We start from the raw sequence: 20,654 nt of genomic DNA on the forward strand, positions 1-20,654 counted from the left end.
TACTTAAGAGATGTAACCTATTAAATGAATTCAAATTGATCTGAATAAGGATTGGCACATTTAAAAACTGGCTGAAGCATGACTAATGAGTGAGTTAAGGCAGAATGACCAATCAGAAGAGAGAAGCAGAGGTCTGTACATCTTGTCTTATCCTGATTCCTAATTAATGTTCTGGACAAGGAAGGAGACAGCCTATTATTAAAATCAAATTATGGTACTGAATTTAGAGGTGCTGCCAACGCCAGGCAGGAGGAAAGATTTAGCTGTCTGGATAGGATATTTTTAGATAATATTTACTTTTGTTAAATGTAAGCTAATATTTCTGGCTGATGTTAAATCACATACTAAATTAGAGCGGGAAACTTGAACTTTTATAAAATAACACATTTAAATCTGAGACTATGGTGAGGTGGTAAATTAAAGAAAAATAAAAAGAAAGAGAAATAAGTTTTCCAGTATTAGGCTGACTTGTCCCAGAGGCAGCAATAAGCACAGCCCAGACCCAGGAAAAGTCTTGATAATACTGTCTAATGTGCTCTGGAGACTCTGCCAGCACTCCCTCAACATACGGAGGAGAAAAACAAATTTTCCTTTATTTTATGGAATGAGTTTATAGATTCCTGTTCTCTATAACTAGTGACTTCAGGTATTCTGTTTTATCTAAGAAGTACAACAAAGGTCATAAGAAGCCTGAGTAGGCCTGAACTACAGCTGCCTGGGTACCATAGTGAAGGTTAAGAGATAAGCCTGTGCCCAGGCAAACCTAGATAATGGACACCTGGGTTGCTTGGTAACAGTTATGTGCAATCCTAAGTTTGTCCTGCCTCTGTATCCCTGCTTTCACGCCACTGTAAGCTTGCTTCAAGCTAGCCCATCCCCTTTTGTAAAGTGTATGTAAAAGTCAAGTGCTGTCTTTATTCCGATCCCAGTCTTTTGGACGTGAGTCAGCTGGGCCTGAGTGCACTTAATACTCTTCTGTTTCAACCCGAGGTCACTCTCATCCTCCTAAATCCCACAACAATGGCAGACAAAGAGAATGATATGAGTTTAAGCTTGTCCCCATCCATGATCCTGGTCTTGGCTCTCATATTTCATGCCTGGATTAAAGCAGCTCATATCTGCTTCCTTCTCTGGGTCTAGGCATTCATCACTGTGATCCAGGCCAACCTGACGCTCGTCTGGGCTCAGTCCTCAGATCTCTTCTCTTCTATGTCCACTCTCACTCGCGGTAATCTCAACCAGTCTCATGGTTTTGAATACAAGCTAAAGGCTGACCACCCTTGATTTATATGGCTGACTCAGACCACTTCTCTAAACTTCTTGCATACACTTAAATGTGTATCTCTACTTGAACTGCATGCCTAATATACATTTTCAACATGTCTCAAATTGAAATTCTGACCTTTCCCCAAAGACCTGCTCCACTACTGGTCTTCCTCAAGCTTTCAAGTTGCTCAAGGCATGACACTTGAAACCATCTTTGATGCCTCTTTCTCTATCACTCCACATCTGACTGGCAAATCTTATTGAACACATTTAAATTACATTCTAAATCTGATCATTTCTCACCCTGTTCCAAGCCATGATTATTTCTCAACTGAATTGTAAGATGCTTCCCAGCAAATCCCCCTATTTCCACTCCTGTCTCTTACCATCTCTATGAAACACAGCAGCCAGAGTGATCCTGTTATACTATGAGTCAGATTATGTCATTTTTCATATCAAAAACCTCCAAAGGCTCTGTCTCTGAGAAAAAGCCAAAGTTCTTACACCACCTGCTCACACCCCAAGTCATCACCTTTCCCATCTTATCTCCTTTTATCTCCTCCCCAGTCCTAGTCTTGCCACACTATTGCCTGTCATACTTTTGGTTACTCTGACATGCATGTATGTGCTGCCACAGGTGCTTTGCACTTGCCATATCCCTGCCAATATATTTTTAACCCTGGTATGCATTTGATTTACTTTCATCTCTTTCAGGTCTTTATGAAAAAGCCACCTTTTAATTGAGGCTTTCCATTTCCATTCTATTTAAAATTGTACCCCCCAACTTGCTATTCTATATGCTACTTAATTTTTCCTCCAGAGCATTTAACATAGGTAACATGTATATTTCATGTTACATATGTAAAGCAGTCAGTATTTTACTTATCTGTCTTATTTTCCTTCCCCCCTTCCATCTCCTCTTTCCAAATCAGCTACATGACAGCATGAATCTTTGTTTGTTCAGTAAATAGAACAGTGTCTGACACATAGTAGGCACTCCATAAATATTTGTTAAATGAATGAACGCATGAATAAATGAATGAATGATGTCAGTCACCTGTGCATGGATCTACAAAAGTTTAAACTCCTATTTATGGCTTTCAAGCTCTTGCATCATCTGGTCCCATTCTCTCTCCCACTCTAACTTCTCTCCTCCACTCCCAGAACAGCCCTCATCCTCCCTGGTGGCTCTCTATGGCTAACCTATTGCTATCATGTGAATTTCTATCTCGGTGCCTTTGTTCTTACATTTGCTAGTCTATAATGTCTTCCTCTCTTCTCTCTGCCTCATTTCCAAATCCTATCCCTCCTTCAGAACTTACCTGAATTCTTATCTCCTTCCTCAGTCTCCTCCAATATCCTGTCACATTGCTCTGTCTCTTTTTCTCAGGGTTAAGGAGATAATGTTGAATCTTATTCGTTAACGTATATTTCAGATATTTCTTTTTCACTCTTCAATTACAATTGTATACTCCTAAAATCATGTACATCTTAATAATTGTTTGAGATGTCCCATAGTGTGTAGAATGTTATTAGACATAGTAATTACCTGACAAATAATTCTCAATTGATAATATGGGAGGGGTTCTAAATCTTTTTTGAAATAGCATATGGCAATAATTTCCAGGCAGGAATGAAGATCTCCTTTAAAGTTTTTTAAAAAAAGAACTGCTGGCCGGGTGCAGTGGCTCGCGCCTGTAATCCCAGCACTTTGGGAGGCTGAGGCGGGCAGATCACAAGGTCAGGAGATCAAGACCATCCTGGCTAACTCGGTGAAACCCTGTCTCTCCTAAAAATACAAAAAATTAGCCGGGCGTGGTGGTGGGCACCTGTAGTCCCAGCTACTCGGGAGGCTGAGGCAGGAGAATGGCGTGAACCTGGGAGGCGGAGCTTGCAGTGAGCCGAGATTGCCTGGGCGATAGAGCGAGACTCCATCTCAAAAAAAAAAAAAAAAAAAAAGAAAAAAAGAAAAAAAAGAACTGCTAAAGAATGATTTTTCCAACAATTTATTAAATAAAAAAAAGGAAGCTGCAAAATAGTATATTGCATATGGTCCATTCATCAAAAAACTAGATAGATGTGATATATATGTGTGTACATATATACACATATACTTGTATGCTTAAAAAGTTTCTGGAAGGATCTATAAGACTCTGTGAATGGTAGTTACCACTAAAACAGGCAAGGGAGGGACCCACACTCTTGACTCTGCTCAATTATTTGCATGTTTTTCACCATGGGCAGGCATTATACTAAAATTCTTCATTAAGAATTGTTTTAAAAAGTCACAGACTTCCTCTCCCACCACATGACAGTAGTTGTACTTTGAATCTACTGTTTAAGAAAATATCTATTGACAGGAAGTTACCCAGTAATGATTTTAAGTGATTTTGCATTTTACAATCGCTACTGCACCTACAAAGGTTTGAAAAACTAAAAGATTATTCAATCTAAGGAGAATTCTGAGTAACTCCAAAGTCCCTGAGGAGTCTCTTGCCAGAGAATGGGAACTACCACACTTAGAATTTTAAGGCATTTGTTATTAAGACATTGTGTTCCATTTCTAGGAGCCTTGATAGCACCTTTCAGGTAGCTAATTCTCAAAAATGTGTGGATGGAGTATGAGTGCAAGTCTTGGAAAAGCAGTGGTAGAGGTAAGAAGAGTGATGAAGGGCTCTTCTCCACCTTTCAGCGATTGCCCTTCAGAATGGAAGGCATGCTCCCTACCGCTGCCATTGTCAACTGCCACAGCCCTCCTGGAGTGAATTAGGATAAAGAGGGAGGAAAAAATAAGGCCTATATTTATTTTCTTTTTTAAAAAATTCAATAAATAATTATTGACTGCCTATTATGTACTAGATATGTGCCAAGTACTTGGGGGCATATCACAAAAGAAAACAAAGATCCCTGCCCTTATGGAGTTTGCAGTCTAGCATTTATTACCAATTTATCTGCATCCCGTCTGTGATTCTGTGCAAGTCACCACACCTCTCTGTGCTTCTGACCTCAGCTGCCCAATGGGGAAATAAGCAGGACTGGCTCAGATATGGGTATGCCTGGTGTTCTGTAGATGTCAACATGACACCCACCCTCAACCCACAACCCAAGCAGTAGGTAGGGCTGGAAGTAAATTGGAAAAGGGCAGAGGGATTTGAACCAGGTCATCAGGGGTGCTGTGGCGGTGGTGGGCAGGGCCCAGGCTGGCTACATGCACTGTTGCTGTTATTGCATTTCAGTGGTTGCCTTGCTCGCTAGGTCCTTGGCCTTCTCCACAGCTGTCAGTGCTGTCTCCTTTACCTTCCCTTTGGCTTCCTTTGCTGTCCCAGCAGGTGTTTTGGAAGGTGCATCATCTGGCAGCTTGGCCAAGATATATTGAAAACTCTTCACAGTTACAATCATGTTGTTTTTGAAAAGAGCATGACCAAGTTCCTGGATAGCTCTGGAGATACTAGATAAGCTAGAGAACACCCAGGCTTCCCTGAGGATTTCGGACTAGTGCAGTTCTCAGAGTTCACACAGTAAATACATCGTTCCTCCACCACCATCAGCTTGGCATGGTTGATGCTACAGGTGAAGGTGGTCACTTCTGATTCTGTGGGTGCCTGGTAGAGTCCTCCAGGATGGACACTGGGTGAGCATCATCGGCAACAAATAGCCACTCAGTCTAGCAGGACATCCCATTGGTCTTGGTCAGGAGTCACTGGGAGAGGAGCTTCTGGGCAGGGGTCACCTCCTCATATTCTGTGTTTTTGGTCAGAACATGTTTGCTATAGGAATTTGAGCACCAATGTCACAAGGCAGTGAACATTTGGTTTCAGAAATTCTGGAGCCTGTTCTGGCCTGGGAATACTTCATCATCATTCCAGCCAGGGTAAATGAGCACCCATGCAGCTTCAGGGCATGGAGCCCAGTGGGAAGGGGTGTGTGTGCAGGGGATTGAAGGGGAGCTGGGTTGTGGGCTGAGGGCTGGCAGGGGCACTTGCTCATGGAACTCAGGCTGTGACCAACCTGCCACTACTGCCTGGAGCAGTTGTCAGGCACTAGGCTTATATCTCTTGGTTTATAGTCAAAGGTAGAGAAAATAGATAGAAATGAACTATATAAGCGTGAGTCCAGTGAAGTGAAAATTGGCAGTCTTAGAGTTGACTCAACTATCATGAAGTTTCTATTTCTTTAGAGGAAATTCAGACTACTGAGTTGGAGGGAAATCCACATAGTCTTTTTCTAAAAAGAGGCAATTAGAAAAGGTAAATACCACATCTCTGGTATACTCTATGGCACCAGATTTTTTTTTTTTTTTTGAGATGGCGTCTCCCTCTGTCTCTCAGGCTGGAGTAGTGCAGTGACATGATCTCGGCTCACTGCAAGCTCGCCTCCCGGGTTCACACCATTCTCCTGCCTCAGCCTCCCCAGCAGCTGGGACTATAGGCGCCTGCCACCATGCCTGGCTAATTTTTTTGTATTTTTAGTAGAGACAGGGTTTCATCATGTTAGCCAGGATGGTTTCGATCTCCTGACCCTGTGATCTGCCCTCCTCGGCCTCCCAAAGTGCTGGGATTGCAGGCGTGAGCCACTGCGCCCGGCCTGCACCAGATGTTTTACTTCATAACCAAACATGAAGCAAACCAAATTCAGGATGAGATACCCAGACTTTATAGAGCTAAGAGCCTGGTTTTATGGAAAGAGCTCTGGTGACAGATATGCTTAGATTAAAATCTTGCTTCTTAAACAACCTACTTCAATCTTTCTAAATATCAGTTTCCTTATTTGTTACATGCAGATTTTTTTTTGACCTTATAAGGATGTTGTGATAATTAAATGTAATAACATATAAAGTATTGAGCCCTCATAAATGGTCTTTATTATAGTTTAAAAATTAAGAAGCCATTATGTCTCAAACAAATATGCCAAGCATTCAAAATTCACTAAAGGTTATGCTTGCAAAGAAGCATAATGTCTTAATGTCACACAGGATTTGATTTCTAGTCTGCTGCTACAGGCATGCTTCAAGATTCCCTCATCATTAATATTTGAACTTAGAGCTACAGAGGCCCCAAGAAAGTAGACGAGCAGATACAGTGGAATATGTGTGCCATTCATTCTCACTGGTATACACTCAGAGATGGAAAAATTAGGCAAATGATTTTTTTCCTGATTCTTATTCTTATTTGAGCCATAGCCAATTTTATGATAGGTAGAAGCATAATTTAGCACACTGATGTTTAGTTCATCCTAGGCCAATTTCGAGCACGGGATTGTTTTCTCTTGGAGTAAGTTTGCACAGCAATGGACTTAGGCCCACGTCTTTCAAGGTGAGTTGTTACTTGCTTAAAGCTCAAGCTGACCTAGCTTTCTATTAAGATAGAACCTCTCATAATGAAAGTGTCACAGAAAATAACTCATGGCTCATCTTCTAGCAAAGTGTATCCCCATCAGACTTTTTACTGGATTCTGTATAGTGTTTATGTTTAAGGGACATAATTGGACATGTAATATGTCCAAATGTATAAAAATATAACCTGTGTTTTAATTCTGTAATACACATTTTTGGTGCCAAAATAGGGATAATGGGTTTTCAAATTCATTTTAAATATTTAAAAAAACTGTATTTGCAGAGAGAGGAAGGATGGGGGACTAATGTATCTTTTAAAGCAAAAATCTGTTGTATATATTTTCAGATTATCTTGCTCCCTCTTTTTCCCTGTGCAGCCTCCTTATATGGATATGTTTAGAGATATTCTGTAGCATTAAAATGTTGTAAAGTCACAAAATTCACTCACATTTCAACTCAGATGTGCAAAGAAATCTATCTCTTCTATTTTGCCCAAACCAGTCTTGTGTTTCTAATTTGTGGTTAGTGCAGAAATTTTTAACTTTTAGTCCTATATTGTTTAAAGTTTAGTCTGATCTAATAATGTAAACAACTTCTTTGGACAATGCTAAGTCTGTCTATGAAAGGAAAGGTTCAGCGTCAACACCTTTTGCCTTCATGGAAACATGAGGTTTCTCCTATACCCTATGACGGTACCCTATGATATGAGCCCTCCAAGCCCTCCTTGGTGGCTGATATGCTAAATGAGGGCTATAAAATAATTTCAGAAAACCTTGACTCAAACAAAGAACCCACATTTCAAGCTTGTAATCTTTATAGAAGATTTTTATCTGTTTCGCCTGTCAGAGACTGGTAGTCGTTGCTGCTATCCTCCAAATAAGTAGTTTTCGTCACATGATAGGATTTTATTATTCTGTCCCTTTGAAGGTGGGTGTGGCCAGGGATCTGCTTTGGAAAATACAATTTCAATAAGTAAATTATTTACTATTCTTTCCTTCTGCAATGACAATCAGGAATGTGGCCAGATGGTCACTACTTTGTCATTCCATGTCACCAGAGTATAGACAACATGAAGTAGACCTGCCAGCTAACCCTTGATTCTCATACAACATGAGTGAAAAATAAACCTGTGTTGTGTTAAGCCACTGAGATTTAGGAGGTTTGGTTCCTATGACTCATCCTAACAGAGAGGCTGACATGCAATTCCTTCTGTGACCAATACTAGGCAAGTGGGCTCCTAAGCCAATTTAGGCAAATATGTAATCAGAAGAGCAAAATAGAAAAGTGCTTTAATAACTTTCAGAATTAATTCCTGTTACAAGTACAATCATTTTCCCTTCTGCATTTCAGATGAAGATTTTTGACAGAAATAAAGATGGTCGGTTGGATCTAAATGACTTAGCAAGGTGAGTTACACGGAAATGATATCATATATTCAGAAATACCTTCCTAGGGGTCTGATGACATCATATATTTCCTTTTGAGACTGGAGATCAAGCCTCACCTGGAGTCTAAAAGAATAGGCACATCTTAGCAAATAAGCTGAGTGATTCTAAATCTTTTAGGGTAACAGGTCCCTTCGTGAAGATAATAAAAGTTCTTCTCTCCAAAATGTACAACGCACAACATTTTCACAAATTTTATGGATGGGTCATGGGAAAAACCCCCCTACCCTTAAAGGCAAGACATTTATAGTCTCACCTTGTGACTTCATGACAAAAATGTCCCAAATCCCATTCACTGGCTCTGGGAACATCGAGCAGTTATTTCAGGACACAGGACTACTGAGCCAGACTCCAGATGCACTGTGTGGTCTTGAAGTGTTGGTGTATCCTCAGGGAGGCACCAAGTGCCTGAAGGCTAGAAGTGGAGGAGGACAGGATAAAAGCAGAAGTGGCTCAGTGTCCATGAAAATGTTGTCTGAGAGTCTGGTGTTGTGACATGTGATTGGTGTGTCAGTATGTTTTGTCAAGTCCAGCTGATCCCAAACAGCATGTAGTTGTCTACAAAAAAGAGAAAGACATTCTGAGCAAATAGTGAGAGTTGAAATTGGATCTGGAATACACAGATACACCCGTTATAGGGGAGCAGCTACATATAATACCAGGTACTTCAGGGCAGCGCTCGATGGTAATTGTAAATGGCGCAGCAGTTACAGGCTGCAGTGCAGCAGCAGGTATAGCTGGGAGGGAGGAATTTCAAGGACTGAGGCAAGTTTTTAATGATGAGGAGGTAACTCGACAAAGTCACAAGAAGATGTTGGTTTCAAATCTTAGTGGACATTAACCTGAGTCCAGAATCACCAAATCCCACACCAGCAATCTCCTTTCTTGGCAGCTACCTCAGCCAGGTTTTGATATCTGTGAAAGGGGACTCACCAGGAAGAATTTCTCCTCAGTAACAGCCAGGATGTTGACCTCAGTAGACTAAATGGCCTTCTATCTGTGCCTCATAGGAATTGTGAGGCAGCCTGTGTGTCCTCCTTGGCTACTTTTTTTAGGACCTTCGTTCTAATTTTGGCCACATTGATATAGAAGAGCCACTGAGGGACCAGCCAAAGAGGGACAAAAGTGTTTCTCCATCAGGCCTGGCACAGAAGGCATCTTGCCTCTGCTCCCTGGATCCCATCTGGTTCTCTTGGTCGATAGAGGCAGGGTTCCTCTCAAGTAGAGGTCAGAGAGCTATGTGAGAGAGCCAATCCCAAAGCAACCAAAGGATTCATTCAATAGATGACAATCTAGATGAAAACAAAAGCTTGCAATCTCGTGGTTCCCTTCACCAAAAGCATCTATTCATCCATGCGCTGATTCAGTTGTGCACACCTCAGAGTAGTGAGAGTTGAGGAGCCCTGTGTGCCCTGAGAGGCTGGGGTTAATAAAGGGCTCAGAGCGACTGCTCTCTGCCCTCTTAGTCCATATCCAATATGACCTACCTATGTATACAATGCTAAAATAACTAACATCATGCACAGACTGTAACTTATAAAGGCGAAATAGAAGGAAAGCAGTTAATTATACAATAACGCACATTTTAGTGTATAAGTGCTTGCATACAATCATAGTGAAGATATAATGAAGTGATCACATGCTTTCACCTGTGTAGAATTATAATGGGGCAGCTGAGATGCTAACTGATACAATTGTGGCACTTTGGTAAGTCAGGTGCTGTTGATATGATTTCATGAAATAATAAATAAGTATTGACAGAGTTCCAAATGAGACAAAATACATTCATCTCTCAACACAATTCATCTACCATGTGGAAAATTTATGTAAGTAGTAAATTATGCAAACCTTGAGTTTTTATGCAAATAAGAATTCAGTTCCAAGCACAAATAATTAAAAGCAGGATTTTTACAGACACGATTGCCCCCCTGGACATTTGAAATTCAAGTGAGACATGGGACAATTCTTCATTCTGTGGAAATTTCCATGTAATGCCAGAAACCTAATATCCCTGGCCCTATGCACAAAATGCTAGTTGTGCCCCCTCTATCACTGTGATAACTAATAGGGCCTTCTGCATATGTCCAAACGCTCTGTAGAGGCGGGTTTGCTATGGTCCTGCTGGTAGGGCGGGGACTATGCCTTAACCCCTTGAATAACTTCTCACTTGGTGGAGTGTTGTGCAATGAGGGGGATTCAATGAGTAGTTGTGAATTGATGGAGTTACAGTAGCACTGAACAAAGATGCAAGGCAGCAAAATCAGTTAGTACAGTCTTCCCTAAGTATCCTCTGGGATTGGTTCCAGAACCTCCGCAGATACCAGATACCCAAATCCTCGGATGCTCAAGTCCCACAGTTGGCCCTGAAGAACCCACAGATATGGGGTGCCAAGTGTATTTCAAAACCAGTTTGATATGGAATTTGAAAATGAGAACTGTGGTAAGCAGAATAAAGATGTCCACATCTTAGGCTGAGTGCGGTGTTTCACACTTGTAAACCCAGCACTGTGGGAGGCCAAGGCAGGTGCATCACTTGAGGTCAGAGTTCGAGACCAGCCTGGCTAACATAGTGAAACCCTGTCTCTACTAAAAATACAAAAAAAAAAAAAAAAAAAAAAATTATTAGCCCGGCGTGGTGGTGCATGCCTGTAGTCCCAGTTCTTCAGGAGGCTCAGGCAGGAGATTCGCTTGAACTCAGGAAGAAGAGGTTGCAATGAGCCAAGATTGCATCACAGTACTCTAGCTAGGTGACTAAGTGAGATTCCATCTCAAAAAAAAAAAAAAAAAAAAAAAAAAAAATTGTCCACGTCCTAATACCCAAACTGGTGACTCTTTCATGTTACAAGGCAAGAATGAATTAAAGTTGCAGATATAATTAAGTTTGCTAATCAACAGACTTTAAAATAGAGATTATTCTGGATTATCCACATTGGGCCCAATGTAATAACAAAGATCCTTTAAATATGGAAGAGGGAGTCAGAAGGTCAGAGTCACAGAGAGATTTGAAAATGCTAGTTGCTGGCTTTAAAGTGGAAGAAGAGGCTAAAGAATGTAGGCAGTCTCTAGAACCCGAAAAAAGGCAAGGGAAGGGATTCTCCCTGAGCCTCCAGAAGGAATGTGGCCCTGTTGACAGCTTGAATTTTGCCCAGTGAGATCAATTTCAGACTTCAGCTGCAAGTGCTGTAAATGATTATGGTCATTTGAAGCCACTATGTTTGTGGCAGTGTGTCACAGCAGCACTAGGAAACTAATACAACAACAAAGAGGCCTTAAAACATTTGCAGATAGGAATTTTCTTTCTCTACTTTCAGCTCTGAAATGCAGTTCAATTCCTCTACATAAAAGCACCTCCCAAGTATATGTGCTGTGACTGGCAACATGATTTAGGCTGCCTGGTCTTGCAAATAGTAAGAACAATATTCCTTGCAGACTTCCAGGATATTCTATCTTCTAATTGGCTCAAATTAATTCCCTCTATTCTGAGCATTTGGAGGAGGAAAGATTTTCCACATAGTTGTATTACATTTTTTCTACTTTTTCTATATATCCTCATGACTATGAATACAACATGAATCTAATGTTGAATCTATTGAAACTGACTGTATCCTATTAAAGTATAATTATAATTATACAGAAAAGACAGACATATTTGCTTTCTAAAACAAAAACAAGATTATTTTAAAATTGAGATATAATTTAAGTACCATAAAATTTACCCTTTTAAAGTATACAATTTGGTAGATTTTAATATATTCATAAAGTCCAGTCATCACCAGTATCTAATGTTAGAACATTTCATTATGCCAGAAGGATACCCAGTACCCATTAGCAGTCACTCCCCTCTTCCTCCTCCCACAAGACCCTGGCAACCACCAATCTACTTTCTCTTTCTATCGACTTACCTATTCTGGGCATTTCATATAAATGGAATCATACAATATGTGCCTTTCCTATCTGGCTATTTCACTTGGAGTAATGTTTTCAAGGTTCATCCATGTTGTAACTTTATCCCTTTTTATGGCTGAGTAATAGTCCCGTGTATGTACATATCACATTTTGTCCATTCATCAGTTGATGTTCATTTGAGTTATTTTCACTTTTTAGAGATTATGAATAATGTTGCTACATGTTTTGGGTTAAATATGTGTTTGTGATTCTCTTGGTTATATATTAAGAAGCAGAACTTTTGGTTCATATAGTAATTTTACATTTAATTTTCTGAGGAACTGCCAAACTGTTTTCAAAAGTGGCTGTACCATTTTACATTCCCACCAACAATGTATCAGGATTTTAATTTCTCCATATTCTAATTAGTACTTGTTATTGTTTGCATCTTTTTTAATCATAAAAAAGATTATACTTTTTATGATATATATCATAAAAAAGATATATAAAAAAGAAGATATTACTTCACATCTAGTGGGTGTGAAGTAGTATCTCATTGTGATTTGCATTTTGAATATTTTTTATGTATTACTGGCCATTTGTATGTCTTCTTTGGAGAAATGTCTGTTCAGATCCTTTGTGCAATTAAAAAATTGGGTGATTTGTCCTTTTGTTATTGAACTGTAAGAGTTCTATGTATATTCTGTTTACTAGACATTTCTCAGATGTATAATGAGCAAAAACTTTTTTCCATTTTGAGACTTGTGTTTTCATTTTCTTGATGATGTCCTTTGAAGCACAAATGTTTTTAATTCTCATGAAGTCCAATTTGTCTAATGTTTTTGGTTGTTTGTGTTTTAGATATCATATCTAGGAAGCCACTGCCAAAATCCAAGCTCATGAAGATTTACCCCTTTGTTTCCTTCTAAGAGTTATATAAATTATAAAGTTTCTGTTTTATGTAAATCCATTTCATGTTAATTGTTTAATATGGTGTAAGGTGGGGGCACAATTTAATTATTTTGCATGTAGATATCTACTTGTCCCAACACCATTTCTTGAATATTTTTCCTTACTGAATGGTCTTGGCACCCTTTCTGAAAATCAATTGACCATATGTATGGGTTTATTTCTGTACTCTCAATTCTTTTCCATTTATCTACATGTCTGTCATTATGCCAATACACACTATCTTGATTCTGTAGATTTGTAGGCAAATTTTGAAATAAAAAATGTGAGTCCTCAAACTTTGTTCCTCTTTTTCAAGATTGTTTTGGCTATCCTGGTTCATTTGCATATTCACATGAATTTTAGGACCAGATTGTCAATTTCTGCAAAAAAGCCAATTCAGATTTTGATGAGGATTGTTTTGAACTTGCAGATCAATTTGGGGAGCATTGTCTCCTTAAAAATATTAAGTCTCCCAAGGTATGAACGTGGGATGTTTTTTCATTTACTTAAGTCTTTAATTTGTTTCAACAATGTTTTGTAGTTTTCAGTCTACAAATTGAACCTCTTTCATTAAATTTTTTAAATATTTTATTCTTTTTGATACTATCATAAAAGGATTAGTATTCCAAATTCCACTTTTGGACTGGCTAGTGTTAATGTATAGATATGTCATTGAATTTTTTATATTAATCTTGCATTCTGCCAGTGTGCTGGATTTATTAGCTCTAGTAGTTTTTTGTTGGATTCCTTAGGATTTTATATATACAAGATTGTATCATCTATAAAGAGATAGTTTTACTTCTTTCTATTCTGCCAATCTGTGCTTTTAATGGAGTATTTAATATGTGTATATTTAACGTGATTACTGAGAAGGTAGGATTTATATTTGCTATTTGTTTTCTCTTTGTCTTAAGTTTTAAAAATTCCTCTATCCTTCCATTACCGCTTCCTGCACGTTAAACAGACATTTTCAAATGTATTATTTTAATTCCCTTATTTTTCTTTTGCTATTTTTTTGAGTTATTTTCTTAGCGGTTGTCTGCTAGATTACAATTAACATTTTAATTTAGATCAAATCTAATTGTGGATTAGTAACAACTTAATTTCAATATTATACCCCAAATTTTACTTCTATATAGTTCAAATGCCTTTCTCCTCCTTTCTGTTGTTAAAATTATATCTTTATATATCGTGTGCTCAACAACATAGATTTTTAGTTATTGTTTTATGAAATTGTAATTTAAATCAGATAGCAAAAAAGTTACACACAAAAAAATACATTTATGCCGTATTTTACATTGGGTTATATATTTACCGCTTCTGGTGCTCTCTATTTTTTCATGTGGATTTACGTTATTGTCTAGTGTCCTTTAATTTCAGCCTGAAGGACTCCCTCTAGTATTTCTTATAGGTCATGTTTCTGGTGTATTGATGATTTTTGTTGTTGTTTATTTGGTGACTTTTCTGAACTAATTCTATGAAGTCTATATTCTTTGTCAGGTGTGTCCACTGAAGTCTCTGCTAGGTTAGTTCAATGGTCAGTTCATGATTGGACAGAGATTTTCTAAAATGTCTTGGACCAGTAAGTCGCCCACTCTCTTGCTAACGGGCTCTGTGTATGTATTAGGGCAAGTTAAATGCTACAGTCATTGTTCTAACCAAGATTCAGCTATTTTGGGGGCCGGGTGCGGTGGCTCACGCCTGTAATCCCAGCACTTTGGGAGGCCAAGGCGGGAGGATCACGAGGTCAGGAGATCGAGACCATCCTGGCTAACACGGTGAAACCCCATCTCTACTAAAAATGCAAAAAAATTAGCCGGGCCTGGTAGCGGGCACCTGTAGTCCCAGCCACTCGGGAGGCTGAGGCAGGAGAATGGCGTGAACCCGGGAGGCTGAGCTTGCAGTGAGGCGAGATCGCACCATTGCATTCCAACCTGGGCGAAAGAGTGAGACTCTGTCTTAAAACGTGGTGGCTCACGCCTGTAATCCCAGCACTTTGGGAGGCCGAGGCGGGCGGATCACAAAGTCAGGAGATCGAGACCACGGTGAAATCCTGTCTCTACTAAAAATACAAAAAATTAGCCGGGCGCGGTGGTGGGTGCCTGTAGTCCCAGCTACTCAGGAGGCTGAGGCAGGAGAATGGCGTGAACCCGGGAGGCGGAGCTTGCAGTGAGCCAAGATCGCGCCACTGCACTCCAGCCTGGGCGACAGAGCGAGACTCCATCTCAAAAAAAAAAAAAAAAGATTTAGCTGTTTTTTTTCAGAGTAAACACTCCCCAGATTGCTGCAAGACTTTAATTGTTTTCCAGAGCTCTGGGAAAATTATTTTGACTATTTTTTCCAGTTTTCTCATTGCTTTATGGAGGAGAGAATTTCCAGAAGGCCATACTGTGCATTTTCCACTGAGATGAACTTTTAAAAGTCTGTGGTGACTACTAATCTCTACGAGTTTTTCCCAATTAATTTCTCTGTTTTCGTGATGTAAGAAGTTCTGTCTTTCAAGTACCTATTCTGTTTTGCAGGAAATTGTCTGTACTTTCCACACACCAGGGCTATAAATTTTCATATAACTGAGAGCTGAACAATCCTTATGTGGATTTTTTTTTTTTTTAATTTAGGATTCTGGCTCTTCAGGAAAACTTCCTTCTCCAATTTAAAATGGATGTAAGTAGTGACATTACTATAGATGGGTTTATGTCATTGCTGTTTCTCTATGGATTTGAGCAGGAAAGAAGAAGGGAAGGCATCTATTTGCTCTACTTTATAACTTATTTAGAAACAGACAAAGCTCAGTGTGGAATCAAGGGATCTTAAAGGTCATTGACTCAAAGTTTACAAAAGTTGTCCAGGACTCTGGAAGAATTGTACAGCTGAATTGTCACATTGGTGGACTGACATAATGTTTTTTCCTTACACAGGCTTGTTCTACTGAAGAAAGGAAAAGGGACTTTGAGAAAATCTTTGCCCACTATGATGTTGTAAGTGTGCCTCTTTATATTGTGCTGGCCATCTTTGAGTAGGAAACTTGTTTAGCCCCTACGTGGAACCATCTTACCCAGCAGACCCTAAACTTACATGATGAATACCAATCCCATCTGTGTGTTTCTAGGTCAAGGTACCCTCAACTTCTCTATAGACCTTCTGAGAATAGAGTAAAAAGAGCCAAAGGAGTACACATGGTTGAGAAAAGAAAAAAAAAGATAACTTTTTTTTGGCTCCTTGGACCCAAACTACAAGTTTTCTCCTTCTTGTAGGACTAAGAGTTCATTTATAATATCATGCATAAAAACATACAACCCCCCAACCCAGTATTCAACCCAAAGAAATAGAGGACAAGTCATACCTATTTACCATGAAAACTATTTTTCTTGTAGAACCAATTATTTGATGAAAAGGGGAGAAAATAAAAATTATAAGTACAAAGTATGGCAAAGAGATTAAATTTCCTAAGGACATGATAGTATGATGTAAGAAGGAAGAAAAGTAGAAAAGGAGAAAAAAGTTGGGAAAGATTATAAGGATGTTTCCCTGAAACTAATCAGACTAGATAATTATGTGTCATGTTCTGAGCAGAAAACAGCATCACCTGGGAGAGGCAGTCTAGCATAGAGGTGGCTAAAGATGTGACTTCTGTGACCAATTACCTAGGTTTGAATAATGGCTTATTACCTATGGGACCTTGTGCAGGTTCCTCAGCCTCCCTGTGCTTTGTTTTCCTTATTCGTAAAATTGGGGTGATAAGGATAATAATACCTACCTTCTGGGGATGTTATGAGAATTAAATGAATTCAGGTTTAGAAAGCTTTTATGAGAGTGCCTGATAAGTACTATGTAAGTCTTTGGTAAATACACTAGGGAATGGAATTTTTAAAATGATATGTGAAAGGCTCAGGATTAAGAAATCACAAAGAGAGCAGATGAGTTATTATAGTGGAACTTTAGAGAATAAACAAATACTTTAATATGTATTGTATTTTATAGATGTTCATATTTGCATGTGTTATAAAATGGGAATAAAGGGTCTCATGTGCAGACCAAATGATAATTCTAACATGTTCATTCAATGTAGTCTTCCTGGATTTAAAATAAATATTTTAGTAATCACCATATCATTGCCAAATTATAGGGCAAGATAAAAAAGTTTCAACCTATACCTCAAAGGATTAATATTATGTACAATTAACACTTATCTAAACTGAAGCCTAGGACCCAGGAAGCAAATAAAGTCAATATATGACATACGACTGCAATCTACAAAAGCCGAGGAACTCAAAAGTATGACTTCTCATTTGGTTACATGGAGCAGTTTTCAACGAGTTATTTTAATTCATGTGGAACATTCACGTCCTGCATGGAGAACATAAATTGGAACATGCCACTTCTAAATCTATTTGCGGCCACACAAGAATACTGATACGGTTTATTTATCTAATTTATTCCTTTGCTTTTTGGCTTAAGAAAATGATTTTTAGGCAAGTGGATCTTTTCCTTTTCAGAGTAAAACGGGAGCCCTAGAAGGCCCAGAAGTGGATGGGTTTGTCAAAGACATGATGGAGCTTGTCCAGGTGAGTGCAGGTTCTTCTTATTATGAACTGGGGTTGTCATTTTGATTGATTCCATTTTTTATGTGTGGGAATCAGTGAGACTGAAGGTTAATGTCAAAGATAAAATCTAGAGATGCAGTTTATTTAATAACCTTTGAATTGCTATAAAACCCAACAAACCTCCCTCACTTTCTTAAGATTGCAGTTTAAATTTCTTGAAGTTATCATACAGGTATCTTTTTACCATCATTTAAAGGCCAGCTATTTTACCGAAGGACCGCAGTGCCACTGAATATCTTTCTGTTCTATTTTTTGGTTACAGAAAGTCCCTTTTCCCTTTAGACTTGGTTATTAGAATAACTAAAACATTTAATTGAATTTCATGTAATAAAACTGATCTTCAGAATTTTATACATATATATATATATATATTTTTTTTTTTACTAAGAGGCTTATCTAATACCTAGCCTAAGATGGTTATTTATGGGTTAAGACATTGCTGAGGTTGGGGCGGATGAAGTTTAGATTATATTTATATCACACAGCTGTTTTATGTAGGATAGACAACGTTTAAAAAATTTCCTTTGAGGTCCTGTTGAACTGTATTGACCAGCTACATGATCCAGTTCAGCAGATCATTTCCAATTCTTCCATTTCCATGGGATTGTGTAGACAATGAATTTAGTAGTCTTGTATCCTCAGGGAGTTTTTGAGGTTTGTTCAGAACACAATGATTCTTTTCTGGTCAGCCCAGATGGCAAAAAATTAGAGTAGCAATTATGAACTGTTTGTGGAGTTCCAGACTTCTTTGAAAATCCGATTAACACTATGGAGCCTTGCAGCTGAAAAATGTCCAGATATCAATTTTTGCATGAATCTCCAGAAAGTTTGTGTACTGTGATAGAGCAGGCATGGATAAAACCCTCTCTGACGTCTAATTAGCCTGATGAGACGTCTTCTGTGACTCCCTTCTTTTGTTGTTCTCATCCCAACGGGTCCCTTGCCTCTTCTTTTCCTCGTTCTCTTGTTGCTCCTGTTGGAGATTTTACAGGCATTTGCACAGCCAGAATAATTGATGGGTATTGGTGTGATATTGCTTTTTATATTGATTGCTAGAGGAAAATCCCATTTCACCCGTTATCTATTTAATGCCAGAATGGCTTCTGTAATAGAAACTGAGCAGTTAGCTATAGGAATATTAAAGTTGCATGGCAGCATTTGCTGAACTAGAGTTTTAATTTGCTTTTGAGAGAATGAATGGGACAGTTTTTTGAGAGCTGCCTGGTCTCTTATGCATTGGATCCAAGGGCAGTGACTGCCTGAGTGTAGAGCCTGGGGGCTTTGGAACCTTACTGCACTCTACCCCACCACCCTCCACAGAGGTTCTGGCCTTCTGCTGTTCCATGGCCCACACACACAGCCCAGCTGTGAGTGTGGATGCACAGTCACAGTGAGCAATCAGTCATTAACCAAATCAACCTCCCTTCTTCTTTGCTCCCCCTTTTCTTTAGTCTCAAACTTGTGGGAAACAATTTTTTCTCAGGTCAGAGGTGTCATTTGTTGCTGAAAACAGTTTTGCGGCATCCCACGTCTTTGCCAGGCTGTGGGAGGCAGCTGGGCTGGGCTGAGGGATTAGGCTCTGCTTGAATCAGAATACATCTGATTTACAGAATTTGAAGCAGTGGTTTCCAGAGGGGCTGCCTTGGTTGGGGGTGGCTGCTGCTCTTCCTCTTTGGTAACCTCATTTTAGTTATTCTCCCTTCTTTCTCTTTTCCCTCGCTATGAAAAGAACTGGAATTTTTTTTGTAGATGAGGCAGTGTAAAATGGGAGACAGTGCTTTGGACTGTGACAGATCTGAGCTTTAATTCCAGATCAGCCATTTATGAACTGTATATCTGTGGGCAAGTTACTCAATCTCTCTGATACTTGTCTCCTCATCTGTTATATGGGCACAATATTTACGTCCCAAGGTTGTGTGCTGACTAGAAATAACATAAACACTGATCACAGACCCTGGGATATCGAATGATTCCCAAAAGTAATAGTCTTTGTTATTTTCTTAGAACAAAGCTGGTGTAATATTTGGAGTACATTTCTGAGCTTGAGAATAGTTATTGAAAGAGAATTTCATAAAAGGAATCAGCAGCTCAATGCATGGCTATGCCATTCTACTGGATATTCCTGTCCAAAACAATAATGTAAAAAAAGCCAGTACAAAAGAAAACTTCTAAAAGATAGGTATGTCAGATGGCAATTAACTAACATATTTTAGTATGCATAGCTTGAACATTTTTGCTTCCTTTCTGATTATAAAATTATCTCTGCATACTATAGAAAAATGTTGAAAATAAAGGCAAGTAAAAGTTAAGAAGCTGACGAGAATTCGAGCTAAGAATTCAGATTCTAGGCTGACCCCCGGGGTTCCAGGCCTGATTTTACCACTCCCTGCCATGAGACCTTGGGCAAGTTGTTTTGCATCTCCAAACCTCAGTTTTCTCATCTGGAAGATGGAAATTGTCATAGATCCTACTTCCATAAAGTTGCCATGAAGATTACAGAAGGAAAATCTGAATAAGGCAATTAATATTGTGCTACTTCACTAATTAATACCATGGTAATAAATTATTATTAAAAACAAAAAACACTGGCTTTACCACATATTGATCTGGAAAGTGATATAACTGTCATAACTTTAGTGACTATGATACTTGCTATTTCCATATGATTTTTCTAAGAGAAAGCCCAGATATCTGTAATCAGTGTAATTTTACTGGATCCCTTCGTAAAAAAATCATGATTTTTGAATCTGGATAATCTTAATAATCTTCAATAACTCTGCCTTTCAGTTGTCATTGAGTTTGGCAATGGTTTTCAAAGGCCAGTAGGAGGAAAATCCAAACCAACAATGTAGCAGACAAGACATTTTTTCCAGAGAAAATGAAAGAGATGGGAAAAATACTGGACCATGCAAAAAATTAGTTGGAAGCAGAGATCAGCCTCATTCTTCAATGGATTTATATCACCTCTATGGGAAGGTGAAGATCCTTGCCCCTTTTTGCCTCTCTGTTTCTGTGGAGCTGCTGGGGCAGCACAAAGGCACCTCTCAGTGTAAGCATCAGGCCAGTTTGAGACAGAGCCACTTCCTAGGGACCTAGTCAGACTGTGGTCAGTAATTCAGAAGGAATTTATTGGGATTCTCCAGATGATTTGTTGAGCTAAAACATATGTAC

At 38.9% G+C, this 20,654-nt stretch overlaps 1 protein-coding gene across 1 annotated transcript in view; it reads left to right on the forward strand.

Moving 5' to 3' along the window:
- SCGN (secretagogin, EF-hand calcium binding protein) overlaps positions 1-20,654 on the forward strand; it is a 49,843-nt gene that overhangs the window by 22,116 nt on the left and 7,073 nt on the right. Inside the window, exons 7-10 of the mRNA XM_050788237.1 lie at positions 7,949-8,004; positions 15,498-15,543; positions 15,798-15,857; positions 17,376-17,444. Of these exons, the coding sequence (XP_050644194.1) occupies positions 7,949-8,004; positions 15,498-15,543; positions 15,798-15,857; positions 17,376-17,444 (231 nt within the window). The remainder of the gene's footprint in view (positions 1-7,948; positions 8,005-15,497; positions 15,544-15,797; positions 15,858-17,375; positions 17,445-20,654) is intronic.

Source organism: Macaca thibetana, chromosome 4 (genome assembly GCF_024542745.1).
Source record: "Macaca thibetana thibetana isolate TM-01 chromosome 4, ASM2454274v1, whole genome shotgun sequence".
Taxonomy (NCBI): domain Eukaryota; kingdom Metazoa; phylum Chordata; class Mammalia; order Primates; family Cercopithecidae; genus Macaca; species Macaca thibetana.